Source organism: Lepidochelys kempii, chromosome 2, assembly GCF_965140285.1.
Source record: "Lepidochelys kempii isolate rLepKem1 chromosome 2, rLepKem1.hap1, whole genome shotgun sequence".
Taxonomy (NCBI): Eukaryota; Metazoa; Chordata; order Testudines; family Cheloniidae; genus Lepidochelys; species Lepidochelys kempii.
Genome location: NC_136381.1, coordinates 192,874,229 through 192,886,038, shown reverse-complemented (window position 1 = coordinate 192,886,038; position 11,810 = coordinate 192,874,229). Strand labels below are relative to the sequence as shown.

General features: G+C 43.3%; 1 protein-coding gene across 1 annotated transcript in view; it reads left to right on the top strand.

The window, feature by feature from the left end:
- Positions 1-11,019, top strand: part of LOC144930176 (collagen alpha-4(VI) chain-like) — a 41,059-nt gene extending 30,040 nt beyond the window's left edge. Inside the window, 3 exon segments of the mRNA XM_078851331.1 lie at positions 2,516-3,067; positions 4,053-4,610; positions 10,652-11,019. Of these exon segments, the coding sequence (XP_078707457.1) occupies positions 2,516-3,067; positions 4,053-4,610; positions 10,652-11,019 (1,478 nt within the window).
- The last annotated feature ends 791 nt before the right edge of the window (positions 11,020-11,810 follow it).

Genomic DNA, 11,810 nt, shown 5'->3' with positions numbered 1-11,810 from the left:
TGGCAGTAAGGATGCAGTATCTGTGTACATAAAGTTGCTAATACTTACCTGCACTGGTTATATGCAGTAAAATTCTGCTCTCAGTTACACCCAGGAGTTCCTATTATTGGTTTCAGAGGGGTGGCCCATTGTGACTAAGAGGAGGATTTTGCCCAGTGTTTTTCTGTTCACTTTTTTTTTCTCGAGATGGGCCGTAGGAAGAAACTCCAGATTCAGATCCAAAGAAGAACTTCCCTAAAGTCCTGTGGTAGTGTGATTAAGTGTCTTGGTTTGACTGCGAGAGAGACTCAATCTGCAAACTTCTCCATAATTTGGACAAAAAGGAGTTTAATATCCCTTTATATCTGTTTAATATCTGATTCAGACTCATTATAAAATGGGCCTGAACCATGAAGTTCAGATCTAAATCTGAACTCTCTGAAGTTTGTAGGATTTTGGAGCTGGTTTTCTCTTTCATTCCCATCTAGCTCATTATTTGTGCTGTTGGTTTCTTTTAATAAACTATCCCAATTGTATCCTTCAGTGATCCCGCAGTCTAACCTACAGTAACCTTGTTATCGTCCTTTTCCTTTGATTAGTTTGCTTTTACTATGCTCCAGAGCATCTGTAGCAGACATTGTATTTCTTGTGGATGAATCCAGCAGAATTGGGTTAAGAAACTTCCAGCTGACCAGGACCTTTCTGCTCAAAATAGTCAATGCTCTGGATATTGGCCCAAATAATATCAGAGTTGGCTTGGTGTTGTACAATGATGAACCAAGGCTAGAGTTCACCCTGGATACGTTTGAGGACAAATCAGATATCTTGAACTACCTGACAAAACTGCCATATTGAGGTGGGCGTACGTACACTGGTGCTGCCATAGATTTCCTGAGGAAGAAGGTTTTGACTCAAGAGGCAGGTAGCAGGAAAAATCAAGGAGTACAGCAGTTAGCTGTGGTTATCACTGATGGCCAGTCTTACGATGACTTTGATGAGCCTGCTTCTAAACTGAGACATCATGGAGTTGGGCACCAAGAATATCTCAGAGAGTAGCCAGCTGGATAAAATTGTATCGTATCCCGCAAGGAAACACGTCACCAACTTGGAATCTTTTCTGCAGCTGTCAAATATTAAATGGAAAATAAAGAAACAGCTTTGCAGTGAGATTGTGTCACAAACCTTTGTAGTCCCAGTGCGATCACGGACCCTGAAAGAAGGTAAGAGAGACATATAACATCCGGCCCAAAATCTTGCTCAGGTTCATTGATGGAAACTCAGTAACTCTATTGGCTTTCAAGGATATACTCTGAATTTGCATCAGTGTAACTGAGAGCAGACTGTGGCCCTCTATCTTTGTCAAATAAAGTATCCAGGGCCATGAATTCAGTCATATTCTTTTTACATTATCATTGAAAAATGAGACTTGTGGTGATATCAGAATGTACAGCTTGGGGTGAGGAGGGGACTCCCTCCCACTCAAGAAGCTTTCATGGATCTTCTCCCTATCTACACAGAGAAGGAGGGTTGAGTTCATCTGCCCTCTCACATCATCCCCCTTTGCCTTTGACCTCTTGGAAGACCCTATTTATCTCCAGAGTCCCATGCCTTGGAAGTCATGGCCAGGGGACATGTACTGTTGCCCTCCACCCACCAGCAGTGGTAAATATACAGGCATGGTGATGCAGCTGACGCAAGGATGCTGTAGGGCGGGTTTAAGGCTCACCACCAGTGAATACCACCGATACAAGGGCCTCTCTGCCAGGCACAGAGCCAGCTCTGCAGGAGACCCTGACATTGGGGGCATATTGGGTTAGGAACAGGTGTGGGTTAGGAGCTGGGCTGTTCCTCCCCGCTAATTATTCCATGCCACTGCAACACCAATAGGGGCTGTGGTAGGAAGGGGCACAATTTAGGTCAGCCCTCAGGGTTGGCCAAGCCTCCTCTGGGGTGCCAAACCATCGCCATCATCCTCAGAGGTACGATCAGTATCCCCTTGATCCAAGCAATGGGCCTTAGTGGTGGCTGAAAGATAATTCAACTGTGTGGGACAAGTACTGCATTGATTTACAGCTGGCTCGATCCTATTGAAAGAGTGCTTTGCTACAGTGTTAGCAGCCACGTTTTAAGTTAAACAAAATTGGTTGTGTGTCGTCCTGTATACACAAAAATGCACACATATATCCACATGGATCTGGGTGAACACTGATGCAGACAATAGGTTGTCAATAGCCTTGCTCGTCTTGGAGAACTTTGGCATTGCAAGTCCTGCAACACTTGTGAACACCTTGTGGCCACATGCCAAGTGCTTGGATTAAGTTATATGTGCGTACAGGGTGTAAATTAGGCAAAATTTGGCCCCATATGTTATCCTGACTCCTATGATTTTTGTCTGCCCTTGGCTTAGAAAATGTAGTAATTTTTCCAACACTAAATATTATAGCCAGCATTTTTTTTGTGATTGCTATTAAACCATACTGTAGCACTGCAGTAATTGGAAGATCTTTCACCTTTCCCTTTGCTTCCTCTCAATTAGGTTGTGTAGACACAGAGGAAGCTGATATTTATTTCCTGATGGATGGGTCTGGCAGTATATTCCCAAATGACTTCCAGGACATGAAAGTATTCATGAATGAGTTGATCCGCACGTTCCAGGTCAGTGCCAATGGAGTTCGCTTTGGTGTGGTTCAGTATGCAAGCACTCCTCAAACAGAACTCGTGATTAGCCAGTACGACAGTGTGAATCAGGTAAAGGTAGCAGTCCGTGTTATTCATCAGTCAGGAGCTGGCACCAATACGGGAGATGCTTTAAGGTATATGAAAAGTCTTTTTGCAAAGGCCACCAGGGACAATGTTCCCAAGATGCTGATAGTCATTACGGATGGTGAATCCCAGGATCAGGTGACAAAGGCAGCAGAAGAGCTGAGACAAGAAGGGATTGTTATATATGCCATTGGCATCAGGTATGCAGTTAAAAAGGAACTGAAAGACATCGCAGGAACAGAAGAGCGAATGTTTTTTGTGAATGACTTTGATTCCTTAAAGCTCATCAAACATGATATTGTGCAGGATATCTGCTCCCCAGAAGGTAAGAGGTTTTCCTAAATCACTCCAATCGCTTAGAAAGTAGACAGCACCTGGATGTGCTCATTATAATAATTAATAGTATTTACTATTTGCATTAGCCCAGCACAGATGTGGTGCATATTGAAGATAGCTTTGCTAAATAAACAGGAATAAACAACTTCACTCTTGTGTAAATTGTCTCAGAAGACGCAACATGCTTTGCCAGATGAAATCCAGGCTGTCCTTCGCCTTCTGACACAGGGAGGGTATAATTTCGTTAACTGAACATCTCACAAAAGAAAATGAAGTCTGACACCAGAGGCTGAAATTCTTAAAGATGGCCTTATGTATGTAAAAAATATATATATTTACTATTTGCAGTATGGTAGCTCTTGAAGGTTCCTACCTCATTGTGCTAGGTACTGTACAAATATAGAACAGAAAGCAGCCCCTTGCTCTGAAGTGCCTATAATCTAATGCTAGACTATTTGAGACCCTAAACAAACGCACGTTTTGAGCACTGTTGGTACAGTCCAGAACAACAACATTGCTCTTCTAAAGGAGATAGATGAAGGCTTTGATTTTGGATCCCCAAGTCTGAGCAGGAGCAGGTGAGTTTGTCAAAAAAAATGAAGTACTCATTTTAGGGCCACATTACTGACTTTATCCAGAGCGGCTGTGGATCAAGGGCAGTGTATAAATCTTACGGTGCCGCATTCTGAGATGGGGGAAGGAGCCCGTGTAACAGGATGTGGTTACATATTTATACATGCCATGGTCATCAGTGGAGATGAAACTCAGTATCTTCACCATCAGAACATAAATCCTTACTATTTAGAATTTAACAGTAACTGTTAGTTGTTAGTAAACACTAGGCTTTTATTTTCCTTGAGGTCTGCTATGGAAGACACGATTTTCTGTGTAGTTTTCAGTCTGAGTGGTTGGCAAATACATTCAGGAGGAGATTCAGAATTTTGTCTTTTCTTTTCTTTTCTTTTCTTTCCCAGCCTGTAAGAACATGAAAGCCGACATTATTTTGCTGGTCGACAGCTCTGAGAGTATCCACCCTGTTGATTTTCAGAAGATGAAGGATTTCATACAGCTGATTGTGAACAGGTCTGATATTGGGGCTGATAAAGTTCAGATTGGCTTGTTGCAGTTCAGTTCAGAGCCCCAGGATGAGTTCCAACTCAACAGCTACAGCAGCAAGACTGACCTAAGGAGAGCCATTTCGGGAATCAGGCAGATTAAATCTGGAACAATGACCGGGAAAGCCCTAACTTTTTCCTCCTCTTACTTTGATGAACCCAAAGGAGGGCGACCCAGAGTAAAACAGTATCTCATAGTGATCACAGATGGGGAGGCCCAAGATATCGCGAGAGAGCCTGCTGAGACCATTAGGGACAAAGGTATCACCATCTATGCCATTGGTGTTCTCCAGGCAAACAACTCCCAACTTGTGGAGATTGCTGGCAGTCAAGACAAAGTGTTCTTCGAGGATAACTATGATTCCCTTACCTTTCTGGAAAAGGATATTCTGTTTGAAATTTGCAACCCGGAGGATTGTAAGTGATAGTAATAACCTGTTGGGTCTCTCTAATTCTTCTTTATTTTGTTGTGTTTACTATTAATCCTTTATAAGGTTTGATTCTTCTCTGCCCACATATTTCTAGTAGAGATCTTCAGCTTTTCTTCCATTGTGATATTAACCAATGATAGTAAAGTGAAATGCAATAGCAGAAAATAAGACCACTCTCTTTACAGACCATAGTCTCATGGTTTTCCTCAGGAGCCATATTTTATTTCTTTTCAGGCAGGTATATATTTTTCTTTTGGACAAAAAGAAATGCCCACAGCCCTCCTTTTTAGTTTTTCTTTGTATCTTGCTTTTTGGAATGTCCTTGCACTTTCTGGTTTCAGCTAGCAGTTGGATCAAAAGAACTACTCGGAGGGGAGCAAGGAGGAGAGAGACCTGATCATAACATTGCTGCTTTGTTTCCTTTGTTTTGTTAACAACAGCATGCAAAAGGACTGAAGTTGCAGACATCATATTTGCAGTGCATGGATCAAGAAGCCTCATAGACTTGAAGTTCCAGGGCATGCAGAGGATCATGGAGACTGTGGTGAATGACTCAGTGGTTGGAAAAGACAATGTTCAGTTTGGGGCTGTGGTCTATAGCCCTGATCCTCAGGATCATTTCTCACTGAATACGTACTCTGCTAAATCTTCCAGCAGCAGCAAAACCTTTGAAGCAAGATGGTATCAATGTCTTTGCTGTTGGAGTGGACGAAGCGAGTAGAACAGAGCTTGAAGAAATTGTGGGAGAGCGAGAGAAATTGTTCTTTGCACAGAGCTATAATGAACTGAAAAGCTTATACGAAAACCTCACTCATACAGTATGTGATGAGGCAAAGCCAGGTAAGTGAGACCTTTAAATTGAGCTGTTGTTTTTTTTTTTCTTATAGGTTTTCTCCCATTTATCCAGATTATCTAGGTTGTCACAGGCAATGTCAGTCACAGGTAATATTCATTTTTAAAATGTTCTATTGAGACAAGGTTAAGGGGTGGGTGGAAATAGTGTAGAGACAGTTTCCAGTATGGAAAGCAGAACACGTGTCAAAAATCAGATCTCCCTCACTATCGTTTTCTTATGCACTTTTCCAGCAAAGCATGTTCTTTACTTTAAGCACATGATTAAGCCCTTTGATGTTTATGGGAACATTTGTGTGCTTCAAGTGCTTTTGTTGGATCAGGACTTTTGTTTCCCTTTTCTCTCATACCAGAGTCCCCCCTTTCCTCCTCCTGCCAGAAGTTCTATGTGCTCTCCATCCCCCTTCTCTCTATACCAGGACCCCCCTATGTCCCTCTCCCCATGCCAGGGATTCTGTGTGTCCTGCCATTTTCCCTTCACCCCATGCCAGGGCCACCCTTTCTCTTTCCCATGCCAGGAGCTCTGTGTCCTTTTCCATATCCCTCTTCCCTCCATATTGGGCTCCTCCATTTCCCTCCCCTCCCGGGGTTCTGTGTGCCCCCTGTTCCCCCTTCTCCTTATGCCAAAGTCTCCCTTTCTCCCTCCCCATACCAGGGGCTCTATGTGCACCCCCATGCCCTCTCCCCCCCATTATTTCTTATTTATTTGTCACAGACAGACAGAGGTATGCCATGAAATTGAGGTAAAGGGCCTCACTTCACTCAGCCAATAAAAATGTATCAAGCATAAAAACCCTTGTACTTCCAGAGATAAGGTAAGCACCAATTGCCTGGGTTAGCTTAAACATCCCTTATAGGCACCTTACTCCATAATTGTCCTATATAAGGCTTCCTTGAAATGAACGATCCCTGGGGAAGCTGCCCCTTTTGGCCCCCCCATCAGCAGTCCTGCTGGTATGGTCGGCTGTGTACTGGCTCTTTCTGGTATGCCGTACCGGACTGGACCGGCTTATTTTCACCACTGACTATGTGAGAATTAAGCTACGAGAGGCAAATTTTCAGCATGAAGAGGCTCGCTTGTGCTTGTAGAAATGTACCACAATAACACACCTATATTTAGCAGGACAACTGCAAATGTGTATGTAAGTGTCTAAAGACCCATTTGTGTGCACATTTGTGGTAACAGTGTTTGTGGTTGTGGTAAATATATGCACAGACGTTCTGTCTGCTGAAAAATCAAATGGGCCTTTACCCACTGAGAGTGTGGCCCTAGGCTTGCAAAATGGGTGATTTTCCCAGCAGAAGAATGTCCTCCCTTTCTAAAGTGCTTCTGGGACATGGGGAAAATACCCACATTATTTGGATACCCTACTTCTCCATTCACCTCAAACAATTCTTGAGAAAAGACTCTCTACTCCAGTGGTGGGCAACCTGCAGCCCATCAGGGTAATCCCCTGGTGGACCGCCAGGCAGTTTGTTTACATTTGCATGGCTGCCCGCAGCTCCCAGTGGCTGCAGTTCGCCGTTCCCAGCCAATGGGAATTGCAGGAAGTGGTGTGGGCCACAGGGAAATGCTGGCTGCTGTTTCCTTCAGCTCCCATTGGCTGGGAACGGCAAACCACAGCCACTGGGAGCTGTGGTGGGCCATGCAAATTTAAACAAACTGTCTGGCAGCCCACCAGCGGATTACCTTGATGGGCTACAGGTTGCCCACCACTGCTCTACACACTCTTCTCCTAGCATATTGTGCTGGTTTCTTTTCACCACAATCACTTTTTTACTGCTACATTATCTACAGTATTGAGTTCACTGAAATATACAAGCATTGTACAATTCTGATGTAAACTTTCAGTTTGAAGTACCAAGCTCACTGACGAGAAGCTGCCTGTAATAAATGTCATGCACCTGAGATAGATAGCTCCTGCAGCACAAACCTGTTCACAAACAAGAAACTGCCCAACCTTCTAGTAAACCAACAGAGCTTCTGGTTCCCATGCCATTCAAGGCAGTCAGGAAGCTCATCATTCATCTCCTAGAATGCAAGCAATTTTTCTTAGTATGACACTTCAGGTTTTGGCGAGAAAGGGATGGTGTTTTACTTGATTACACCTGCTGACTGTCCACCACTTGCTTGTCATTCAGTGAGAATTAAAGATTAACCTTATTCTCCTGACAGCCTGACTTCAGGCACAGGTTCTGCATAGTCTAGTCTCACCTCCTCTCTGTAATAAGTCATAGTTATGGTGTATAAAGAGTCCAGGAGCTAGTTTCTCCCAGCATTTGCTACTTGATACATGGTGACATTTCTTTCTGCACAGAGGACCTAAGGGTTTAAATGGAACTTATGTGGTGGATTGCCCTTGTGCTGGCATCTCTGCCCAGAGGGAAATTTCACCCAAAGAGGGCAGGGTGTTGGAAAGGTGAAATGGATGAGAACGAAGGCAATGACTGAACTCTCCCAGATTTGCATAGCTAAGTACATTTTTCCCCCCCTGCAGCTTGTGGCAACCAACAGGCAGATCTTATATTCTTGATTGATGGGTCAGAAAGAATACCTGCAAGTAACTTTTCTGCCATGAAAACATTCATGAAGGAAATCGTGGACAGTTTTATTATCGCTCAGGACAAAGTCCAAGTTGGTGTGATCCAGTACAGCAAAGATCCCCAGAAGGAAATATATCTCAATGAATTCCACTCCGACACAGCCATAAAGGAATGGATTGACAGCATTGTCCAGTTAAAGACCTCCACCTTCACTGGCAAAGGTCTGAGGTTTGTCAAGAGCTTTTTTGAGACTGCCAATGGTGGCAGGAAAAAACAAGGAGTTTTGCAAAGCCTAGTAGTGATTACTGGTGGGCAGTCTAACGACATGGTGGTTGAGGCAGCTATTGCTCTGAGGAATGATGGGATACACATCTTTGCAATTGGCCTAGGAAGTCCAAACTCATTTGAGTTGCTTCGAATTGCCGGTGATGCACGCAGGGTGTATGTGCTGGAGAATTTTGAAGAGCTGAAAACCATAGAGAGGAAGGTTGTCACTGAAATCTGTGAATTGGAAGATCGTCCTAGCCAGGGTAAGTCACAGAAATCTTTTATTGAGTATATCTAAAGTGTCCCACACTTTTGTGTTTAAGCAAAGGAAAGAAATCACTTTTCTGTAGATCATAGATAACTTTATATATATACATATATATATATATATATATATATATATATATATATATATATATGTAGTTAAAGTTCCTCCTCTGCCTTGGTGGGTCCTGCGCTTATTGGCGGATTTGCTTGCCTCAGAGATTCACAGCAGCCCTCAGTTTGGCCACTTTTGCTAGTGGCTCAAACCTGTCATTCACTCAGCTAACTTCATCACTGGCCAGCATGGGGAAACGGAAGGAGAACAATCCCCACAGTATCTGCTGATCCACCTAGTGGGGTCGGGGGACAGGCCAGGCACCTTCCCCTCTGGTGGACCCACAGTCCAGGAGAACTCCTCCTGTATCCAATAGGGAGTTGGGGGTATGGGGGAAACCTGGGTCCTCTACTCCGGGTTCCAGCCCAGGACCCTGTGGATCACAGCTGTCTACAGTGTTTCTTGTAACAGCTGTGTGACAACTACAACTCCCTGGGCTACTTCCCCATGGCCTCCTCCCAACACCTTCTTTATCCTCACCACAGGACCTTCTTCCTGATGCCAGATAGTGTTTGTACTCCTCAGTCCTCCAGCAGCACACCCGCTCAGTCTCAGCTCCTTGCGCACCCCTCACTGACTGAAGTGAGGTTCTTTTTAAACCAGGTGCCCTGATTAGCCTGCCTGTCTTAATTGATTCTAGAAGCTTCTTAATTGGCTCCAGGTGTCCCAATTTCCCTGCCTGCCTTAATTGGTTCCAGCAAGTTCTGGATTGTTATGGAACTGCTCCTGTTACCTTACCCAGGGAAAAGGGACCTGCTTAATCTGGGGCTAATATATCTGCCTTCTATCACTTTCCTGTAGCCATCTAGCCCGACCCTGTCGCAATATATATATAAGCATGCCATGGCTTCTTTTTTCCACTCCAAAACATGAAACTTTTAAATATATATATTTCCCTTGGAACAGAATTTCCAACTTTCACCCAGCTCCACTACCGACTCTTGCATGAAAATAGGAGCTTTGTGTTTTTTATGAGTTAGTCTGCACCTGCTGCTTATGTCCTGCTGAAGTTCTAGGGCCAGATAGAACATCAGCAGGACATAAGCAGCAGGTGCAGACTAACTCATAAGAAACACAAAGCTCCTATTTTATTAAATCTGGCCCTAGAACTTCAGCAGGACATAAGCAGCGGGTGCAGACTAACTCATAAGAAACACAAAGCTCCTATTTTCATGCAAGAGTCGGTAGCAGAGCTGGGTGAAAATTGGAAATTCTGTTCCATGGGACAATTCTTTAAAAAACAAACAAACATTCCATTTTTGGAATGAAAAGTAACAGTTTTAGAAACTTCCTGTGGAAGGGAAAATCTGAAAAAAAAATTCTTTCGAAATGGTTGAAATGTTTCATTTAGAAAACTTTTGAAATGAAATACAGCCCATGCTCTGATGCTCCCAGCTCAGCCATGGCTTTCAGTGCTTCTAGACTTCCAGCTTCTTGTCCTGTCTAGAAGACTGACACAGAATCAGGCACCTTGCTCTGAGCACCACAGATGATTTGGGAGACTTGCAGCTTGGAAGCTGGGTCGGTGGGACATGACCAGTGCATCCACAACTATGCAGACAGTGGCTAAAGCAGGGATGGGCAAACTATGGCCTGTGGGCCGGATCTGGCCTATCAGGGCTTTGGATCCAGCCCACAGGATTGCCACCACCCCTGGTGCCGTGGGGCTAAGGCAGGCTCCCTGCATGCGGCCCCAGAAGAACAAATCCAGCAGTTTTACAGGCTTGAGTGCTGGTGCTATTTCATAGCTAGGTGGTTTAGAGAGACTATGTGCAATAATATAAACCAGCTCCTCAGCTGGGGTAAATTGACATAGCCCCATGCAAGTCAATGGAGTGACACCAATTTACACCAGTTGAAGATCTGGCTCTCTAATTCTTCCAATTTTAAATTGAACATGTTTTGTCACTGGTACAGATAGAAATCAAGATAATAAAATAGTGCTTGGATTTGATGACTGATTTTCTTCCCTACCCCCTTCTCAGACTGCAACATAGATGTTTCTGTAGGAATTGATATTTCAAGGCGCATGAAGTCTATATCTGCACTGCATGAGAAGCAGAAATTGCAAAAGTACCTGCCCAAACTTCTCCATGGGATGGAATCCTTGACTAACAACAGCTGTACTGTTGAGTCTCAAATCAACATCAGGTTCAAGTACCAAGTGTTTGCACAGAACGGCCAGTCCTTGTTTGACTCCGATTTTGAAGCCTATGGCGAAGAGATCGTCCAGAAATTCTTAGTTGTACAAACAACTGTGGACACATATCTGAATGCAGACTTCTTACAGTCATTTTGGGAGAAATCCCTCAGCCTGGCCTCTGCTAAAGTGAAGATAAATAAAATGGAATAAATTATATTGTTTCAAAGTATATTAAGTCTAGTGCAGGTGAACATTGCATGGGAAATAAAAACATCATTAATGCTCTTTTAGATAAATCCTTGAATTCATTTTGACAGCATTCATGACCCCTTACTGCAAACAATTCTGTGAGTGAATTTTTGCTCCTGGAATTCAAATACTTGGGCAAATCCATATGCTCGCAAGTACTTACATGGGAAGTTTTCACTTGTCCACCTTGGAAGCAGTTAGTAGATTAAGGAGCAGAACAATACTCTGTAATAGATAGCTAATCACACAACCTGGGTAGTAATGACTCAAAGCAAACATCATTGTGAATGTTTTATGTCAGAAACATATTCACAGAAACCACTTATACATAATTTCAAATAACAAATGAGTAAAGTCAAGGTCTATCAATGGATAATTTATGAACAGAGAAAAGTGGCTATATCTGTAGACTAACATGTCCACTGCAAATAGTTCATCCAGGTTGAAATGAGACCAAGAGAAAGCAAATGTTTAAAGGGCTGATCCAATCCCTATTGAAGTCAAGGGGAACCTTTCCATTGACTTGAATAGAAATTAGACACCTCCTAGTATTTCAGATTCAGTGCCTTTTATGTTTTTTTCTGATTAAGAAACTAGTTCTGGAAAGAATTTTACATACTAAAGCCCTGATTCAGAAAAAAACATCCCAATTCAGGAAAGGCACTTTAGCCCCTCTAGGATATTAAGTGCATCTTCCAGGGAGACCTTATTTGAATTCTTATAAGGTATTGCTAGTTTACAGTGGTCTTAAT